General features: G+C 38.4%; 1 protein-coding gene across 1 annotated transcript; it reads right to left on the reverse strand.

Annotated features, from left to right (window-relative positions):
• Positions 1–5,277: 5,277 nt before the first annotated feature.
• Positions 5,278–21,750, reverse strand: EIF5A2 (eukaryotic translation initiation factor 5A2). The gene is made up of 5 exons (XM_004383463.2): positions 21,603–21,750; positions 20,745–20,944; positions 19,921–20,025; positions 10,585–10,716; positions 5,278–10,035 (listed from the first exon to the last, which is right to left on the reverse strand). The coding sequence occupies exons 2-5, from the start codon at positions 20,907–20,909 to the stop codon at positions 9,976–9,978; spliced, it is 462 nt and encodes a 153-aa protein (XP_004383520.1). The 5' UTR covers positions 20,910–20,944; positions 21,603–21,750; the 3' UTR covers positions 5,278–9,975.
• Between the last annotated feature and the right edge of the window lie 1,222 nt (positions 21,751–22,972).

The raw sequence follows: 22,972 nt of genomic DNA on the forward strand, positions 1-22,972 counted from the left end.
TTCTGCTCTTTTGACCGTCTATTAAGTTGTCTAATTCTGAAATTTTATTGTTAATTTTTTGGATTTCCAGCTGTTGTCTCTCTCTGGTTCCTAGCAGCCTGTTATATTTGTCGTTCTGGTCTTTGCCCATTTTTTAATAGGATTATTTGTCTTTTTGTTGTAGAGGTGTTGGATTTTCTTGTAGATTATGGAGATTAGACCTTAGTCTGACTTGTACTGTCCAAAATTTTTTTTCCCAGTCTGTAGGTTCTCTTTTTACTCTTTTGGTGAAGTCTTTTGAACAGCATAGGTATTTAATTTTCAGAAGATCCCAGTTATCTAGTTTATCTGTTGGGATTTGTGTGTTGATGGTTATGGTTTGTATCCTGTTAATGCCATGTATTAGGGCCTGTAGCATGGGTCATATTTTTTTCTTTAATGAACTTTATAGTTTTTAGCTTTATATTTAGGTCTTTATTCCATTTTTAATTAGTTTTTATATATGGTGTGAGGTATGGGTCCTGTTTCATTTTTTTGCAGATGGACATCCAGTTTTGCCAGCACCATTCATTAAAAAGACTGTTTTTTCCCAATTTGATGGACACTGGGCCCTTGTCGAAGATCATGTGACTGTAGGTGGATGGATTTACATCTGGGTTCTCAATTCTATTCCATTGGTCAATGTATCTGTCGTTCTACCAGTACCAGGCTGTTTTGACTATTGTAGCTGTATAGTAGGTTCTAAGGTCAGGTAGTGTGAGTCCTCTTTCTTCTTCTTCTTCAATAGTGTTTTACTTATTTGGGGCTTCTTCCCTTTCCATATAAAGTTAATGATTAGTTTTTCCATCTCTTTGAAGAATGTTTTTGGTGTTTGGATCAGGATTGCATTGTATTTGTAAATTGCTTTGGGTAGAATTGTCATTTTCACAATGTTGAGTCTACCTATCCATGAACATGGTATGTTTTTCCATTTATGTAGATCCCTTTGGGTTTCTTGCAGTAGTGTTTTGTAGTTTTCTTTGTATAGGTCTTTTACATCCCTGGTTAGATTTATTCCTAAGTATTTTATTTTTTTAGGGGCTATTATAAATGGTATTGTTTTCCTGATTTCCTTTCTCTTCAGTTTTCTTGTGCACACACAGCTCAGGTGTCCAGGTCGTTGGTCACCAAATGTGTGTTGCAGAGTCTCACCTAAAGTCCTAGATGGGCAGGGCTGCAAAGAGGTGTTTGGAGCAGGTACAGGAATCCGGCTGCAGTAGGGAACGATGTGCTGAACAAGACAGGGCTGACAGGTGCCCCTGAGTTCCTGGATAGAAGGTGTTTCCCTGTTACCTAGAGGATGTAGGTGGGTGGATTTTGCAGCTGCACTTTGGGCACCAAATGCTGTTGGCTGTTATGACAGTGTGGTGTCAAATGTCACGAATCTGCAACTTCGCCTTGGCTTCTGCAATTCTAAATGGGCTTGAAGTGTATACCCTGTTGTTCTATGCTAATGAGGGCCTGTGCTGCTGAGTCAGCCCACACAGGTCTAGGCAGAGGTGAAGGGTATTAGAAGTCCATGGACCCATTATGCCAGTGCCTGGGCAAAGGGACAGTGCCTGCCCTGAGTTTCTGGCTTAGGGGTTGTGCCATTTTTTTAAAACTGCGAGACTGGTTTGGGTGCAGATAGTCCTGAGTTCCCAGCTTAGGGGGCTTAGCATTAATGCCTGTGGTGTTGAATTGGCACACACAGGTCTAGGCAAGGGTGACGGGTGTTATAATTCTGTGGTCCCCTTATACCAGTGTCTAGGCAAAGGGGCAGTGCCTGGCCTGAGTTCCCAGCTTAGGGGGCTTGGCAGTTTTTTTTCCTCTAAAGCTGCAAGACTGGTTTTGGCACAGTTAGGCCTTAGTTCCAGCTTAGGTGGTGTGGCATTTGTTGAATACTGCTGGACTGGTAGTGAGGACCAGGGAGGAGGTTGGGTGAGGGGAAAATGGCACTTCTCCACTGTGAAAGTCCCAGAAGGGGAGGGGTTATTTTGACCCCACGCGGCAGGTTAGATGCTTGCACTTAACTTTCACAGGTCCAGTGCCGCTTCCCTCCAGCTCCAGAGGCTTGTGCAGACTCTCCACCGCCCAATCTCTCCCAACGTGGTGAAACACATCCCGAGTGCTGCTGCTCGCCTCAGCCCACGTGCGCTGGTCGACCCAGCCCACAGGGTGCTGTATAGCTCATGACTGGCACTTCTTTGATGCTTCTGAACTGTCTCTCCCTCCCCCTGCTTCTCAGTCTGACTCCTCAGCTTTGTCTTTGATGATCAGGGCTCTTAGATTGTCATATATAATCAATTCACTTGTTTTTATGGGTCTTTGTTGTAAGAGGGACCACAGGAAGCATCTGACTATCCCGCAATCTTGGCCCCATCTCCAAGAGCTTAGACTTATTGTTTTCCCTTTGTATGTGACTTTTTTTCTCGAGTTGCTCTCAGGATTCTTTCTTTTTCTTTGGTTTTGGCGAGTGAGATTATGATATGTCTTGGTGACTTTCTTTTGGAGTCTATCCTATATTGGGTTTGTTGAGCTTCTTGGATGGTCAGCTTTTCATCTTTCATGATATTAGAGAAGTTTTCTGCCAGCAAATCTTCAATGATCCTCTGTGTGTTTTCCATTTTATCCCCCTTTTCTGGAACTTTAATCACATGAAATTTTTGCTCTTGATTGTATCCCACGTAGTTCCTAGGTTTTCATTTTTCTTCATTCTTTTCTCTGATTTTTCCCCAAAGTGGCATCCATGGATTTGTCTCCAATTTCGCTGATTCTGTCCTCCATTGTTTCAAGTTTGCTCCTAAAACCTTCTGTTTCACTGTCCATTTCTGAAATTTTGTTATCTTTTTGATTTCTAATTATTTTTATATTTTGTTCTTGTATTATTTTCCTTAATTCTTTGTTTGCTTTGTCTGTATTCTCCTTGATTTTTCCTGTGTTTTCCTTGACCTCTTTCCTAATCTCTTGAAGAGGCCTGAATATTAGACTTTTGAATTCCCTATCAGGTAGTTCCAGTGCCTTTTTTTCTACCAGAAGGTCATCTCGTGCTTTATTTTGGTCACTTAGTGTAGCCGTCTTGTCCTATTTTTTTTTATGTTTTGATATTGTCTTAGTCATTTAGTGCTACTCTAAACAGAAATACCACAAGTGGATGGCTTTACAAAGAGAAGTTTATTCTCTCACAGTCCAGTAGGCTACAAGTCCAAATTCAGGGCATCAGCTCCAGAAGGCTTTCTCTGTCGGCTCTGGAGAAAGGTCCTTGTGATGCATCAGTCTTTCCTTGGTCTGAGAGCTTCTCTGTGCAGGAACCTCAGATTCACCGTTTTCTATCAGTTTTCTTCTTCTCAGTGGCTTCAGATTTAATATTTCATCCCTTCATTTAAAGTTCAGTGTTCCAGGACTGACATCTGTATCTGTTTTGCTTGGTTTTTCAGGTGTTTGTGTGGTGGGATGGCTGTGTGTCCTACTAGTCCGCCATCTTGGCTCTGGGTCTCCCTTACCTTATTAATTTCTGCATTTATCTTTCCTCCTTTGTGCTTTCCTTTGGTTTGTTTTGCTGTTATTTTTCTGTTTTATAACTTCATTTGCTTCATTCTTTCATTTTCATTCATATAGATGGTTGGGCTATGAATTTTCCTCTGATCACTGCTTTAGATGTATTCCATAGATTGTGATATGTAGTGTTTACATTATTCTCTTTCAGGAACTCATTAACTTCTCTTTGTATTTCACCTTTCACCATAGAGCTGTATAATAAGTTTTAAAATTTCTAGGTAGAAGGGCCTTTTTGTATTTAATTTCACTGGTATCAGAATGTTTTTAATATTTTTACTTTATGTGAACTACAAATGTTTTTTGTGCTCTAATATAGCCTCAATTTTTTTGACAGTTCCATTTACCTTTGAAAGAAATGTATCCCTCTAATATCAGAGCATTAATGTTCAATGTATAGCCAAAAGATTTACTTCATTGATTATACGGCAATTGACACCCAACAATTTAAGTGAAACTCACATAACTGTGAACCAAAAAGGCACACACATCATCAGTGTTAGGTAGAGGAACCTCTATTATCCCAGTAAGGATCTGTTGGGGGTCTGATGGCAGTGGAGGTTGCCAAGCCTTTTTGGCACTCCCAGCCACTGGGGCACAAGTCACTGTGGTGCTGGGAAGAGCTCACGGCCAAAAAATTTTGACTGCATTCACAAATAATTCTCAAATTGGACTGATGTAATCTTTCTGGTGGGTTCTTCTGAGCCAGTAAACACCCAGTGGTTATAACTGATACTGCTGAACGTTCTGTGGGAAGAGAGATTTTAAGTTTCCAGTAGAGCACACACTTTAGACAGGCCGTATGAGTTCTAAATGTGGCAATTCCACAAAAGGGTACCTCTCGTGGATAGAACGTTTAATTATGAGGTTGAGGGGGAGGGAAGGAAGAGACCCAGACTTGCTATGAGACCCAAAACACGTATTAGCCTTGTCACTTTTTCCTCCCAAGCCTACCTCTGGGAAACTGGGCTACTTGTATTTGCAAGTGGCAAGGAAATGTGGGGGATGTAGTGTAGGGGCAGGAGACCATCTTGTGTTTCTCTTACTGCTTATGCTTACTGGGTCTGAAAGATTATATTATGAATGATTATGGAGATGAGGTGACAACTCCCAAGGTGGTCTTGGCATAGCCCACGTCAAGGGGCAAGAGAGATGTTTTAGGCTGGTCCAATGTATAAAAGGAAGAAATGGCTGAGCCCCCTAGTGATGACTCTGACGAGATGGTGCGAGTTAGATATGGTGAGGACTGACTAAGGGTTAAGTTGTTGGTGCAGGGACTCATCACACCGCTCATGTCACTGTGGAAGGAGAGCAAAACCCCAGCTGGTGGGAAAAGAACACCTATGACCCTGGGGGCTCAGGGGTGGGGGAGGTATCATTAACCTCTCTTAGATTAAATATGTCTGGAAGGATACCCAGAAACGGGGAGACGATGGGAAGGTGTTTTCACTCTTGTACTTGCTGAATTTTGAACCATGTGACTATTTTATGTATTCAAAAAGACTATTAAAAATGCAAAATGAGAAACAAAATTGTACCGGTATCTGAAAATAAAATTTAGAAACTAGCATTCTGAGCCATAACAGCTAGAACAGTCTCTAGTCAGAACCTAGAATAAAAACTTATTAAAAACAAAAGGTAGATTTTAACAGTGATGTGCACATTAACTCATACAACTTGATATTCTAAAAATATTTGTAAGGCTGTATATATAAAATAGTGCAAGCTGTTAAATTATTTTTATTTAACTAAAGAAGTTAACAGACAAATATCATATTTTATAACAAAAATTGTAACTGATGAGTTTACCACCTACATTTTAAAGAATTTCAACAATTATTTTAGTATAGCCAAAGTCTTAACACTTGAATTTTACCATTTTTTAAATGTAAAATGCACAATTATAATACTCATATTACCTATCTTGCAATTTTAAAGTTTTAGCTAAAACATGAGTCTCTGCAGGTAAATACAAGAGTTCTCCTACACTGAGGACAAATAAAATTATTACTAATAAAGTGCCACTGTATTAGACAATGCCATTTCAACTATTTCCATTTTTGTGGGAGGAGGACACATTTTATTTCAAAAGTACATAATAGTATAGAACTAGTCATTTTCATTACACTAGTATAGAATACTTGCATTATACTTTGTAACAAGCACAAGAATGCTTATTGATAGTAGATATTATCCACAGTAAAGAATTCCTCTCAAGAAAGACCACAACTGTGACTTATGACAAGTTGTACAGTCATCACTAAATACAGTTTAGTGTTGAGAGTATTTAAAAAGTACAATCTTGAACTAACATAAACCTAAGGCTACCAATATTGAGAAATAGTTGTAGGGACTTTATATTAAAAAAAAACAAACAAACAAACTTCTCTTTTAAACTAGGTTTCCACCTGTTCTAAGGAAGGGGTAGGGGATACTGGTGGATAGCAAAGTTTGGCAACAAGGACGTTTCTAGCAGGTGAGAGCCTGATATGGCTGGCTGTAAGACACATTTTCACCTAAGGAAAACGTGCTAATTCGATGTATACAGCAATTCTCAGGCACCTGACCTCCCTTGGTAGTGAAGCTGATGTTCAGATTTTTTTTAATGGAAAACATTAAATTACATAGTGACTTCAAGCCATGTTCCCGCAAAACATCTGTGTTCCGTAAACTAAATCCAAATGTTCCCTGCTAAAATCAAATAGTGATGCCATATAACCAATTCAGAGAAAAAGTGATAAAGTTAATAGATTGAATTCTCTCAATTTTAAGATTTTTCCACCATAAATTTGTCTTAAGCCTTTGTTGCCTATTACTTGTTGGACTGCTAGGAGAAAAAAAGGCTTGAAAACTATGAAATAGTATGCCTAATATTAGAAAATTTGAAACTGTTGATCATGCTTAGCTCAATAGCTTCTTCTGTAATGGAAATATGCCCATAGTTTTGCTCTTATACTGTTTAAGAGGTACATTTTATCATAGTAAATTTGTGTTCCTAGTTCACATTATAGAATTCAATACGTAAACATTTTAACGTAGCCAAAAGGGCATTATGAATTTTCTATTTGTTGTCCCTAAATATGTTTGAGAACCAATACATTAATGTCTGGCTCTAAAACTATCTTTGGGGTCCATGTCAAAGGAATGCTTTTAGAGACATCACTAAGGTTAGGGTTCCAAGATAAGACTACCAAATTCTATTCTAAAGTGAACAAATATGGCAAGATTCCAGTATATATGTTAGTAATGTTTCCATTTTCTTCCCCTAGAATACCTAGTGTGTATTTAAGTACGCTGATATTAAGGATTTTTTATTTGTAAGTATCACTGTATTACAATTTGGGAAAATTTTGCAATATACTTTCAGGCAGTTAGCTTTAAAACAATAAAACTTCAGCTCTTAGCACAAACAACCCTGAGAACAATGCATTCAAATTACAGCTCAACTAGAAATACCTAGTTGAGAAATCCTGAAGTACAAAAACAAATTCTGGAAAAGTTGTAAAGAAAAAAAAAGTTACCAACATTTTGAGGCACTACCAGACTACAGTACTTTTAAGAGTTGGAAAGACTTTGAAAAACGAACAAACATACAAAAAGCTACGTGTGTGCATGCACACATTCATATTGTGCTGTAATGAAAAACTGTCCTCAAACTGTATAGACTAAGCATTTTACTGCAGCATCTCCTCTTAAGGATAGCATGCTCTGGCTGCAGGAAGTTTTGGTAAGTAATATAAAGCATTGGTACAGAAGCGTGTACCATAATTGGAAACAGTCAAGAACTTCATTAGCAAGTTTGTTAAGTAACTGGCAGCCCTTGGAGGGGAGCATGAAAGAAACATCATAATTATGTTTATGATGCAAATGCTAAGTCAAAGTACCAATGATTTGATCTATTTCAGAGGGTATACAACTTTGTAGCAAATAAGATACAACAAAGTCTGTCACAGTAGCAATAAACTGATGTTCTAGAAAGAAATACACATTTGACCTATTAATACTGTACATAAACTGGTGAAATGCTTGCTGACAAAAATGGTGCATCACTGTATAATCAGCATGACAGTCTACATTCTATACATGGTAACCAGAGATATTTAGCATTTGCTACAAAAAAAGTACAACAAATACTGAAGATCAACTTTTAACAGTTCTCTGATGTCAAAAAAGAATGAAGTCACTTCTGTTCTGTTAAAAATGCTTCCTGCTTCTTTTTAAAACAATTTGTAAAGCTTTACTAAATGAAATACTTTGTTCTAGAGAAACATCCATTGACTTATGTGAAAATAAACAGTCCTGTATCTTTAAAATCTATACTTAGAAGAGTATTTACATTTCATATAGTATACAAGATGAAATATTCATGCATAAATAGCTTTTGCCATTCAAGATATGAAGACAGAGATGCATTGTTATAATTTGTACACCCTTACATTGCAAATGAACGTATATTAATGTGAAGTTTGACTAGTTAGGAAGAACAAGTGCATGCTAATCCAGAATAAATATTAAGCCAGAACACTAGTATGGTTAACTAGAGCCATATGAATGGCCAGCAAGCAGCACAGACTGATAACTTTCTAGAATTCCTGTGGGTAACAATGCCAACCAGTAGCAAGTAAGATATGCATTACAGAGTAACAAAAACTGGAGCAGTATGTAGTAGATATTTAAATAGAATACTGGAAAGAATTTAGCCTAATTCCTAATTGTGCTTTTGATGGGCAAAAGCTACATAAAATGTTACACTAAAAATGATTAACTACAACCACAATATTTCTTGTGCTCTACAATTCTCCTCTTTCCTCCTCGTACTCTCTTAATTAAAAGTATCTTGCTTCGGGTTTGCTGAGGAGAATACAAGATTTTAAAGCATGCACAAATTAAGCAACTAAAACCATGGGATCTTCTGCTCCTAATGCTATTTCCAGTCACTGATCAGATCAGTTACAGCAGCATATATATTTTCGTCTAGATGACAGGAACAAAGGCCATTTAGAGGTCAAGGCATATTGGGAGAGGTCTCACAACCAGTCTTAAGAGAATCAAGGTATTACTGAAATAGTGATTTTGTTCTACATTTGACTCCTATATAATGATTGTTATTGACTCTTTTAAGGTCCTCACAAACACTGTAACTATGTCTAGATTTGGCAATAAGACATATATGATCCAAAAGATGAAACAGAAATGCAGCAGTTATCACCTAAAACACCTTTTAAAATAATTCAGTTTATGGAATTTTTTCCTAGTTATGTTTCACATCAGTTACTGAATTAAGTCACATGACAATCAAAAAAATGTATATACTTCTTAAAATAAATATTGTAAGAGTAACATTTCTTCCATGATTTGCTTTCATTTCATGTTAGAAAAAATGTACATAATTTAACAAACCTTCTAAATCAATTTTAAATAAGAATTTCCAGTTTTTGTCTGACAAATATTTTAAGGTCAAAATACCTACTTAAAAATGGTTAGAAAGGAGTGATTACTGATAAATACCAACACCTACTCAAATGTGGTTGGAAAAAAAGCACTGCATAGTTTCCTGCAAAGCAGGTTACTCCTCTACATAGAGAACGAGAGAATGACACAGAGAGAAATGGAAAACAAAAGTTAAGAGCACACACAAAAGGCAACTTTCTATTTTTCATGCTGATTACGAAAAGGCCTCAAATGAAAACACAGCTTTAACCAATCCTCTTTGCCACTGTCCCTTGTGTCTTCTTTACAATTTAACTTACTAATATTCACCCATTAGTGCAATGTCCCTCTGTCAACCAGAAGCAGGTACTAAAACCATATAAGGTTGTATTAAGTTTGCCAACAATTTGGCAAAGAATAGTACAACCGAGGTAATACAGGTGGTTAGTTGCACACAGCCACCAAGGTAACTGACCATTTTTGATAACATGATTTTTGTTTATCTTAAAGATTTGTGCTTGCCACACACAAGTTGAAAATGTGACAATTCTAATCCATAAATCTATTTATTCTATGATATTATGTCTGAAATAAATACAGAACAATCCAACTTATATGTGGTACTTCAATACCACTAGATGCTACATTGCTTGATTAAAACCCTGGTTTATCATTTAACTAAAATTCAGGAATGATTTGTTCAGATAAAGCACATCTGCTAAAGCTACCTTATCTTTTTCTTGGACTCACATATTGAAAACCACAGGAATGTTACAGGAAAGACACCTACAAAATTAAAAAACAGAATTATACATCTTGATTATTTTTTTAAATTGCCAATTCCCTGCAAAACTAACCCAGCACAATTTCAAAACAATTAAAAAGAAATGAGGTTGCTTATGAAGGCCATAGCTTTGGTGACAACTTAGAACCAAACTTTAGATCTGCAGTTGATCCAGACCTAAACAGTTTGCTCATGCCTGATGATTCCATTTATTTGCAGGGCTTTATGGCTACAGCATATTCTTCACTCATTGCACACATTACAGACACCTGGAAGGAAAAATGCAGGCAAAAAGTTATTCAGAAGATAATATGTATATAAATACCAAGTGTATTTAATTCATCATATACTATATATTTGAGGATATTTTGTATATACTGACTTTGGAAGGGGGTCCTCAAAGACCAAATAATCTACTTCCATTAGTTTTCTAAAGTAAAATTTCTCAGAATAAGAACTATAAATGTTTTGAAACTTATTAGCTGTTACACTCTTGAAAGTTACAACAGAGTGAATCTCCTTTACTCCTTAGCACTCTCATGGCATCCCTTTGTTGTCATCCTCAAAAATAGATGAGATGCAGATCTTCAAAGCAAATATGAGATCGACAGTGCCTCTGTCCCAATAAATGAACTTTAATACCTTCTTTGGTAATGGGCTCAGAGGGCTTCGTGAAAAAAACTGCCTTATAAAGACCACTTTTCAATATTTCAGTCACACTGAAAAACTACATTTCATATATATTTTACACTGATTAGTTTAGGTCAAAGTTTTTATAAAATAGTTTTAAAAAACAATCTCCCCATAGATCTCTTTACCTGTACATCTTCACCTGCATTGTATTTTCCTTCTATCTCTTTGCCTAGTTCACCTTCTGGCAACTTAAGATCCTCACGAACTTCACCACTTTCTGTCAGCAGGGAAAGGTAACCATCCTGAATGCATATCAGCTATTAGAAGAAATTACATCATTTTCACTGATTAGATTTACTCCTTTGTAATATTTACACAGTTAAATTATAATTCATATGAACTTATATAAACACAAGGAATACATTAATATATTATTGATGTTTAAAAATATAAACGTATAGAATATGTATAAAAGTATAAGTTTACTCCTCCCTGCAGCCCCCCAGTCTCTGTTATTAACAGGTTAGGCTTCATTACAGTGTATCCTAAAATATTTACAACATTATATACACAAAGCAAAAATAATTTCTTTTTTAAAAAACAGATGCATTTTTCAGCAAGTTAACTTTATTCACTTAATGTCTTGGAAATCTTTCCAAATCAGAAAATATGAACCTACCTTAGTGTCTTAAACCACTACACAACTGCATGGACATACTGTAATTCATTTAACCATTTTCCCATCAATGGGCATAAAAGCTGTTTTCAGTTTTTCACTATTAACATGTGTTTTATAATTACAAACAAAGTGGAAAAGTTTTGGTTTCCAACTCACTGCTAGCAAAGCTAAATTTTTTTTAAGACAAACACTGGCTTGTTGAAGACATTAATGAAACAAACCCAGTCATCAACCTAATCTGGAAAAAGGCACAGTTTTGATATAAGAAAATTCCTTATATCATAGGCATGGAGAAACAGCCAACCTCCATTCATCTATTCCAAGGGCATGTATACCATCATTGTGACTGAACTCTACAAGCTTTATAAGAGGCAAACTTCCAGAATACCAGCTTTTAAAAAATTTTTTCAGAATATCAGCTTCTAACATTAATACATACAAAAGGAGTGAACAACATGGTCCTTGATCCCCTTTAACCACTATGATACAGCACAGGATGCCGCAGAGTTACGAGTTTCAAAGCTCTCCACTATGGCAATACCAAATCTGGCTATAGCTTCCCACAGAAATCCCACCTACCGCAGGAGATTTGAGTTTCTGTATACCACTTCCTATCCCCAAAACAAAAAATACTCAATCCTTTGTATAAAGCAACAACCACCTTTAATTAACGTTTTATTCACTCAAACATTTGTGGGGTGGTTAGTGGAACAGTGGAGAGCAAGAGGGCTGAGGTAGAAATGCTTCCAAGACAGATCTTTCTGATTTCTGCTCTTTGAGCAATTCCCTCAGGTAGAATTTGTCTATTTCAAGAGTTAAAGGTTCACACTGCCATTAGTGACTGAAACATAGATGCCAAATAATAACACTTGCATTTTGATATTTATTTATACAATGGTGGTACTTTATTTTTTAAGAGTTAAGATTTCATAAAACTGTGGAATGAAATATATAAATCATTTCAAACATAAAAACATATAAACATTAAAAATCTAATAAAACAACACTTTATGAACATTAAACATATTAAAATAAATTGCTGTATGAAACAAAAATTGAAGTATTCAAAAATAAACTAAGCTACAGAAAATAATTTGCTTTTAAAATTCATTAAAAAATTTACAGAAAAGTTACAATAATGCAATGAGAAACCCCATCTTTACCTAAATTCAACCATTGTTAACATTTAACCACATGTACTCTCCCTCTATACATATATATATACATATATGTATGTATGCATATATACACAGATTACACTTTATATAAAATATTATACACATTCTTATTCTTACCAAACCATTTAAAAGTTCAAAAGATCATGACTAGCAGTAAGTACTTCAGTGAGGACATACTCTTACATAACCACAGTTCAATTTTCAAAATGAAGAGATTTAATATTGATACGATATTACTTCATAGCCACTATTCAAGTTTTGCCAGTTATCTGAATACCGTCTTTGATAGCAACTTTCCCCCCAGTTCCAGGGACACACCTTGCATTTATTTGGCTGTCAGTTCTGTTCACTCTCTTTTAATTTGGAACAAGTCCTTACCCTTTATCTTTATTTTTCATGACACGACATTTTTGAAGAGTAGAGGTTCACTGTTTTGTACAATGTTCCTCTGTTTGAGTTTGTCCATTTCCTGATGATTCAGGTAATGCATCTTTAGCAGGAATACTACATAAATGATGTGTCTTCAGAGTTATCACATCAGGAGGCAAATGATGTCAACTTGTCCCATTACTGGTGAAGTTAACCTTGATCATTTGGCTAAGGTGGTATCTGCCAGATTTTTCTGGCAGGTACCCTCATTCATCTCACAGCTACCCTATCGGACAGAGTAGAAATGCCCTATAGGTTTCCAAGGCTGTAAATCATTATGGAACAGACTGCCACATCTTTCTCCCACACAGCAGCTGGTGGGTTCGAAACGCCAACCTTTTGGTTAGCAGCCGAGTACATAACCACTGTGCCACCAGGGCTCATGGCAATCTATTTGGGTTTTTTGGTTAAAAGTACCCTTCCTTCCTCTGTAATTTGCAATCTCAAGAAAAAAAAAAAAGCCAACTGTGTCACTGTTGAGTCTCAAGCATATTCTTGGGCAATTTTTTTCATCTTCTCTCGAAGCTGTCTTTCAGAGTTGGAAGGAGAGGATGGTAAGAAGACAGTCTCAACAGTCAATTCTAAATATTTTCTTCTGATCATTCATCTTTAAACATGCTACTCATTTGATTACTTTGAGATGTTTTCAAACAATTTTTTTTGGGGGGGTAGTGAGTATAACTTTTTGGTAATAGCAAGAAGGGAGATGAGAGACAGTAGGGTCAGAAAACTTGTACTAGAGGTTGTAGGCATGAGACGGTATACCCGCTTGTTGCTGACTGACAGACGAAATAATGTAACCAAAAAATACTAGTACCAGAATGTGGTATTATCTCCTACCAACAGAATTCAGGGCTCTTTGGAAAAATGGGTAATTTCAGGTGTAGGGCAGGGAGCATAAAAATGTACCTGGAACAAGCTGTGTAGGAAAGCCATCAATGACCACTAGGACCACGTCAAAGGGACTCAGGCGCTAACCTGAATAAGTGCTCAGTGGTCAAAGAGAGAACAACTTGCGAATCGATAAGGATAATAACTATAATGGATTGAAACACGTATGTTTAAGTGCTCAAGTTCATAGAGAAAAAAACATTTCATTACTTATTTTCAGTGGATATTGGGAATGAACTCATTTTGAAAAGTGGTAATTAAAGGGAAAAAATGAAGCATTAATAGTCTCACGCGTGTGTGTATATATATGTGCGTGTATATATATCTGTGTGTATATATGTGTGTGTGTGCGTGTGTGTATATATATATATATAGCACCTCTGGTAAACAAAAAATTGATGATGGAGTTTATAGAATTATTCTGGCTAAAAAAAATGACAGATCATTATTTTGTCTCCACTAATAAATTAATGAATTGAGGCAATGATCAGAAATCTAATAATGTTACAAAAAGAGAAACTGACTTATTTACCTGATGGCTGCATAGAACATCACCTACAGAGTAGTCTTGTTAAAAAAAAGAGGAAGAAAATAAGAATCTAAACTGAATCTGACCAAACCTCTACATCTAATTACCAATTTTCAGGAAATGCAAGGACAGAAGAACATGCTAACTAACAAGGAAATACAATCAGTAAAATCCAGACTGTGGGGAAGTCTACAAATGATCCAGTTTCTTCATCAAAAAATTACAAAGCAAATGGAGTAAGCAAAAGAGAGAGAATAAATGAATATGGGAAAGGGAGGGAGGGAAGCTGAGTGCACCTGTGAGACAGAAGAACCTACAGATTAAAATAGATTTAAGGGATACATCAACCAATTTCAATGTGTGGATCTTACATAGGTCCTGATTTAGACAAACTATAAAACAAAAACAACCACCATCGCACACAAAAGAAAAAAAAAGGACAATTAGGAAAATGTAAATACTAATTCAATATTTGACATTAAAGCATTATTAATTTTTAGGTGTGATAATGTTTTCATTTTGCTTTTTAGAGTTCTCTTCTAAAGATACATTGCAGATGAAATGACATAGTATCTGGGATTAGCTTCAAAATAATGAAGAGGTAAAGCAAGAAAAAATAGGTGATGGGAGTATAGATGTAATAAGACTGGCCATGTATTGGTAACTGCTGAGGCCAGGTGATGACTATGTGGGATTCATTATACTTTGAAAATTTCCTTAATTAAAAAAAAAAACGGCATGGTATCTCTGAATTCCAGAAAGTGCACTGTAACCACTAAATGCTGAGAGGCACAGGGAGCTGCAAAAAGCGTGAACTGAAAGGAAAGGGGGAGGGGGAGTTAGTGACACACCTGCCATGAAGCTGCAGGTTCTTCCTAAGATGTAGTCAGAGTAAGAAAGGAATTACAGAGAAACTTTCTGGCCTGTATTTATACTATTGGTACATAATACAAGGCTGGAGAAAGCATATCATCAGTACAGGCACCTTCTTAACACTAATCTCTGAATTTAATTTTCTTTCTCCATCCACTTCAAAACAACCAGACTGGTTTAGGTAAGGCCTAACCCCTTCTATTTCTTCCGTCTGCTCTTCTTCTAGCACTCCAAAGCTGCTTTAGAGCGACTGGTCCCTGGAAGAGACTGAATGTTTGATCATTATTATTATACAACCTAAGCAAATACCACCACCATGAACTGGGTGGTTATCTGACCCACCAAGCCATGAAGTTGGGTATGCAGAGCAGCAGTATTTTTACCACAAGTGAGGGTAGCACAGACGAGATCACTTTGAGCACATTATCAAGGCACAAACAAGCTGGGAAGTGGCTCAGACTCAGAAAGCACCTTGTCCTGCCACTTTGACTTTTCTTGATTTTTAAGAAAAAATGCATTTTTGAGTAATTTGAATTTTTAAGTAAAGGACATCACACTGTTCATGCAATTCTGCATTGTGCTGTTTTTTAGGGGTTGTAATATACTTAGGGATCTTTCAATTCATACCAATGGCTTCAGGGGGTCATGTTGACTACTAAAAGAATTCAGAATGGTTTCTAGATGGTTATGCATGGTATAATGGCACCACTCAGAGGTGGCCCTCAAAGATAGGGGAGATGGGATGGGCAGAACATCAAGCGCTGGACCTAGAAGAGAGAATAGAGGTTTGGATTTATACTGATTATGAGCAATGGCTAAGTCTGGCTGGAAGGTCAAGGACACCAGAAGAACAAGATGGGGAAATTGCTGACGGTGAGCTCTGGGGAAGTGGTATATGGACAGACTTCTCCAAATAGTTAGAGAATAATATGTTCATATTAATGTGCACCAAAAGGCATCTACTGTAGAGGAGGTTTTAAATAATTAGGTGGACAAGATGAAGCTCTCTGTTGATGTCATTTAGCCTTTTTTTGTGTGTAGCCTCCCCCGTTCTTTCTCACTTGGCTCATGAACACAGTGGCCATAGCTGTATGGGCTCCACAATACAGGTTTTCTCTTGCCAAGGTCAATCTGACCACAGCCACTATTGAATATTCCACAGTAGAAACCAATGCAGTCCCTGAGAGGGCACCATTCCCAAGAGGGAGCAACCAGCCACCTGGTAACACTGGACTCCTTCCATCGTGGAAAAGGCAGAGATTTGTGCTCACTGCAACAGATTCTTACTCTACATACAGATATGACTTTCCTGCTCACAGTGCTTCTCTGAAAACCCCATCCATGGGTTTACAGAATGCCTCATTCCTTTCATGGTATATCTCACACAGCATCACTTCTGACTAAAAAACTTATTTTACAGGCAAAATAATGAGGCAACAGAACAATGGCTAGAGAATTCACTGGTCTGTGTACCCCATAGTCCCCAGCTTGCCTGTGTGGATTGGCCTTGTAAAGATTCAGTTTTGTCACCTGCTAGGTGACATTTTGTGGGCCTAGGTCACTGCTTACGGGTCACAACGTATTAGAATACATGGTGCTGTTTCTCCTACAGGAAGAATACACAGGTATGAGAACCAAAGGGAGTGGTTCCCCTCACCGTTAACCCTAATGATCCTATAGCTGTTTGCTTCTTGTCTCTGCAATAGTGGGCTCTGCTGGTTTAGAGGTTTTCCCTTTCCAAAGAAAGACTTTCTATCAAGGGACAGAAAGGTTCCACAGAACAGATAAAAATTATTAAAAGAACTTAAATTCAAGGAATTCACAGCATCATTAATTCTTTCTGTTGTTTTATTTTAAAGTTGGAACAATAAAAGTCAACACACATATCCCAATATCTAAAAGGCATATTACTTATTTCAAGGATATACTAAGATTTAATATTCACAGTTTTGGCATTTTAGCAATAACCAAGAGATCCACAATACATACTCTGGTGTGTCCTGTAGTAATTAGTTTTCTTTCTGGAAAAGGGTCTTCAAATGACAAACAGAACGTCAGTGAATGCAGGAAAGGCTTTTAAGTTGTGGCGTGGTGCACAGGAACACAGACTTTTCTAACGAAGTATGATTCAAGAGAATACTGGGAGTCTGAACACACATTTCTATATTTAAGAATTTGGGATTCCCGAAGGTGTCTGGATGCATTTGTATTTTACACTATCACTGAGCCCCTGGCAACCATAATTACTATGAGGACAAGTAAGGGAAACTAGCAATTCTAATCCAAGCTACATCTTGGAATGAAAGAGTCAGGAGGCAATTTTTCTTTCATCCTGAATTTATTTTAAAACACATAAAAATTAAAACTGTAAATAATTAATACACTTCTTTCCTTAAACAAAGGTTTACTTTTTAATTATTATAATCAACAGATAAACATATTTCACTTTACCCAAACGCCAAACTGGAACTCAGAACAGTGAATTCAGCAAATACAAAGGACTACATGTAGCCAAAGAGAAGTAGGAATTTAACCAAGGCACTTGGGTAAGTGAGTAAAGACCACTATAGCACATTAAACATAACTGGAAAGGCTCACAGAACTTTTTAGAAATGAACGGGAATAAGCATTCTATGCTGATTTGATACTGAGGAGCACGTGAACATAGAGTACTTACTCTGCCAGATACTGTTCTAAGTATTAACTAATTAAACCTCACTATCATTCCTTGAAGAGTTTATTATTCTCACTCCTACTTTATAAAGAAATGGAAGCAAGACAGGTTAAGTGACTTGACAACCAAGACCACAGAGCTAGTAAGTGCCAAAGCAGAGAAGTGGACCTGGTCTGCCTGGCCCCAGTCATCCTCTTACCCACTGTGCAGCATGAACCACATACCAAGGGTTGGGACTAGGGTGAGACAAGTGAGACTCATCTTGGGTGCAAAATAATTCCGTGATCAAGATAAATAAATATTTTAAAAAGTCAAAATTAATGCAAAAATTCCATGATGAGCAAAATGAAATAAAAATAGGATCAGAATTACTAATTTTTCCTTTTTCCTTAAGCTCCAATATGGCTTGGTATTTTTACTGGTCTTGTTTTTATTTAAAATTTTGTGCCCAAGGAAGGGCCTTTTATCTCACTTGCCTCACCTACTTCCGGCCCTACTCTATATCATAACAAAACCCAAACCAAATTTTTCCTTTATGCTGAATTCTGAGCTCCAGTCAGTGACTAAGTTGATAATAGTACTAATTATCTGAACTACTGATACACATCTTTCTGAAATACCCAACAGGCAAAAGCATTCTAACATTGAACATTCAAAGTACTCACATTTTAGGAATGAAAACAGAGAAACCCATTTTTGGCGTAAGAAAATTCTATACTCAGCCTTAGCATGCTGTAATACATATGTGCCACACTGAATAATCACATATGCATTTAGCAAATGTTTATTAAACACCCACCACCAGTGGCTCCTTGGGAGAAAGATGTGGCAGTCTGCTTCCATAGAGATTAGAGCCTTGGAAACCCTATGGAGTTGCTATGAGTCGGAATCAACTTGATGGCAATGGTATATGTGTCAAGCCTACCTACCAGATTAGGTATCTCAATAACAGTAGAATAATGAAGTGGAAGTTTTTACGGGAATAGGAGGAGCAGAAAAGAAACTAGTTTTTGGTATGTATCTACTTATGAGGTACTTGTGGAGTATGTTTACTCATTTAACCTTCAAAACATTATTCCTCTTTTGTAGATGGGAAGACAGAGGCTCAGAGAGGTTGAGAAATTTGTCCAAGGTCATCTAGCTACAAAGTGGCAGAACTAGATCTAAACCCAGAACTGCTTGACTAAAAAATCCACTTGCTGTTATTATACTAAGACAATTCAAATTCTCCATAGACTCCAAAACGACCTAGAAAACATTTGTCAGTGGGAAAGTGAAAATATAAAACTGCTTACTATGATTAAAACAATGCAAAAATATGTTTGCATATGGACAAAGAGTAAAAGGAAATAGCTGGGTGGTTGCAGATGATGACAACATTCTTTAAAATCTTATACAATATAAGGTATAGAACGAAATCAGTTCAAATTGGATAAAACAAACCTAAGTGTCAATCTTGTTATTTTTCACTATGTAATATGAACAGAAAAGAGTTCTCTATATATGGTATGCTTGCTACGGAAACTGAAGACTTTCAACAAAGGCATTAGTTATGATTAATCTGGCTCCTATATCCCAGGAGATCAATTATTTAGTTATCGTCAATACTCCAAACAATAAAAACCTATGATTATACATGACCTATCCAAATGTATAACTGGAACTAAAGTTTGAAGTTTATACCTATAATTTAACAAAAGGTTACAGCATGGTTACTAAATAAATACAAAATATAGTTTTGTATTTTCTTCACCATATTCAGTGACCATGTACTTTACCCCTCATGTTTATGGCTTTCAGCTTATTATTTAAGAATAACAAACTGACTCACATCCAATAATACACAAACTTTGTTGGTGGGAATATGAATTTCAATAGTTTCTTCAGAGTCTTAGGTCTGATCAGTGAGAAGAAATAAAACATCCAGGAGGGAGTTATCTAAATTTGGAATATTTTACAACAGACAGAATAGTCATTTTACTAAACACTGGATTTACTCAGTCACAGTATGTAGTCACCTGCTCTAAGAAATACTAAGTGCTCAAGTTTTTAAAAATGCAAGAATGTTTTTTAAAAAAAATCACAAACCAGTAATAATCCTACAGCACAAGTATGAAACATCACTATCTATTTCTCCTGTTTCTAAGATGGGTGGTGCCTAATGATTGAAAAAACTTACAAACCCACTCTTAACAGATTACAACTGATAGTCGAAAGTATGTGCACCTTTAAGAAGCAAGTATCATTCTAAAAAAAATTAGTACTTACTTGATAATCATTTCTCTTAATATTTGGAACATCCATGTTGTGAGTAGAAGGACAAATATCTTCATACTTTTTGCCCGTGAAAATATCAATTCCAACAAGGTGAACCTAATAGAGAAGGAGAACAGGAGACCTGTTCAGTCTCTGCCAAGTGTATCACTCAATACATACAACATTAGAGCACAATACCAACGCTGATTATGACATATTCTTTCTTCACCTTTCAAGGTCATCTAATTTTATTTTCTTAAAAAAGTAATAGTTACAGAAACTCAGAAACAGTAAACAACTAAACAGTATCATGACTTATCAAGACCCCAAATCAGAGAGTCCAGTAATTCAGTTATGAGAGTAGATAAGAAAAACTAAATTAGGTTTCTTAGAACTGTTAGATCTTCTCATCTGTAAACTGAATGAATCTTTTTTTTTCCTATTTAAATGATATTTTATTTTGTTTTCGGTGAAGGTTTATAGAGCAGTTTAGTTTCCTATTCAACAATTTCTACACAAATTGTTCAGGGACATTGGTTACATTCTTCACAATGCATGACATTCTCATTATTTCCGTTCTGGTCTTCCACTACTGAATAGATCTTTTACCTCACTAGGATTCAAGAAAGTTTTGGTTTCCAGTAATAAAACATTATAAGGGAGTACGAGAAAGAAATGGTACCTTTCAGTATTCAAAGTAGTATCTGATCACCCAGTGTGTGGAAAATAGAGCTTATTACAAAATTATAAGTATAAAAATCTCATCATTTGTAATGGAATACAGATTATCAAAATCCCAACGTTAACACCAAAGATAGACCTGGAAGGGCACTTACCTTGGCATGACCGTGCTTTCCAGTTTTGGAAGTTGACATCTCCACTATTTTGCATGGTCGTCCTTTGAGCACCACGAAGCCGTTTTTGCGCAGGGCCGAGCACTGCATAGGGTAAGTGCTGGAAGCCCCAGCATCTCCAGTAGTGAAATCAACTTCATCCGCCATGGTGGACTAGACAGATGGTAGCTTTTCCGAGGGAACTACACAAAGTTTGTATTTGCATTTTAACAACGGGCGTGCAGGCAGGGAAACGGATCATTTCAGACAGGTTACGTGCCAAGCATCATGGGTCTATCAGTTTTGCATTTATAGAACACCCCCCCACCCCAAGACTAGCCAGCACTTTCAAACTCCGGCCTCTACGAACTTTTCCATCCTTTGAGGGGGAGATGGGAAAGAAAACCGCAGAGGAGCTCGCTGCGGGGTAGGGGACGCGCCAGGGGCAGCAGGTCCCGGCACCCAAGGCCCCACCGCAGAAGCAGCCGGCGACCTTCCCGCGCCGCGCGGCCCAACCCAGCTCCGCCGCCACGATCCTCTCTGCGGGGGACCCAGCCCAAGCCGCACGTCCCCGCGAAGGATGAGGGACAACTGGACCCGGCCGGCAGCACCTGACCCTCGGGTAGCGTGCGCGCACCCCGCCCTCCGCCCCACGGTGCCACCGCCCGGCTGCTCAGGCACCCCCTGTCCTGCCAGACCCTCGGCCCCACCGGCCCCGCACGGGCCTGAGCCCCGGCGGGTCCCGCACTCGCCTCGGTTCGCCTATCCCTCCTTCCTCCGGTCAGGGCTCGGCTCCGGCCGCCATCCCCAGCCCTGCCTCGCTCCGGTCCCAGCCCCACCAGCTTCTCCCCACGTCCTCACCTTTTAGTGGGGAAAGAGCGCCTTTTGCCTGCTAACCCGCGCCAGACCCCACAGCTGCGGCGACAACAGCTGAGGCGGCGGCGGCGGCCGCGGCAGCTCCAAAACACGGGGCGGGGGCCACCACACTTTCCACACCCCAGCCTCCCGCCCTTTCCCGCCCCCACCTCAGCCCCACTTCCGGGATAGGCCCCAGGCGCGTCACAGGCACTGCCCTCTCGGTCTACCATTGGCTACATGGTTCCCGAGGCCCCGCCCAGTCACATGAAGCGCGCCCTGGCAACCCCACGTGCTGCGGATTAGTACACTTCCGGCGTGAAGTGCACTTTCAGGAGTCCGGTTGTTGAGGATAAACTTGCCCGCGAGGAAACTTGCTCCGTCAAACTACTAGGTTCGCTGCGGTCTGGTCCCAGGGAAGTTAACGGTGACCAACGGGGTCAGAGCCATGCGCCCATTAGCCCCTGCCCTCAGGTGCGTGGCAGTTGTCATGTGACGGTTGTCAGACCTCGCGAGGCGCGCGAATTCAGCGGGTGCGCTGCGTGGCCGTTGAGGGAACTTAGGGTTCAAGCTTTTGGCCCAAGTTGCGACCCTCCTTGGGGTTCGAACCCATGTTTGTACCTTGAAGAAGAGCCCAGATGCAGTATTTTATTACCTGGCTCCACGCTGCGGGACCCCAGCCACCACCTAGTGAGATTCTGGCAGCGACTGTCACAGGGGACTCCGCCAGAGTCAGCAATGCTTTCATGGGTGGAAACTCTTGAGACAACCTTGATCTAAAAAGCAGTAATGAAATGACCTAATCTACTCACAACAGTGGCTATTACGGAGTTGTGGAGGCAAAGTGTGATCTGACTCCTATTTTGTGGTCCCGAAAGTTGTTCGGCCAACTCACCCCTTCCATGGCACACGAGTTCCATTGAGTTTGGGGCTTGTCCAGTATCTCGTTAGAGCGGTTGGATTGTGTTCAGAATCGACCTGGAGCCAATAGAGACTTGAATAGGATTAGGGGCCAAGAGATACACACCCTTTTTCACAGATCCATTTCGCAACTCACCACATTTTCTTACCTTGGACAGTGACCTAGGAAACTACTTGCCTCCCACAGCTCCATTTATGTGATCCTTTGAGTTTGTACTGCTGTCTTAGGAGTAATCCGTTTTCTCACATTCTGCGGCTCTGTAGTTTACACAGATACTTCAGATGCATTGTCTAACTTTCACAGTAAACAAGTGAACTCTCACAAACTGAGCAGCCTCTAGGTAATATATGAAAGAGCTAGATTAGATCCACAGTTCGTGAGTCCATTCTGCTTCTCCTTACACCACCTAACCTTTCCCTGATACTGTTAGAATGATTGCTAATATTTAAAGAGT

This window comes from Trichechus manatus, unplaced genomic scaffold (assembly GCF_000243295.1).
Source record: "Trichechus manatus latirostris isolate Lorelei unplaced genomic scaffold, TriManLat1.0 scaffold00110, whole genome shotgun sequence".
Lineage (NCBI taxonomy): Eukaryota > Metazoa > Chordata > Mammalia > Sirenia > Trichechidae > Trichechus > Trichechus manatus.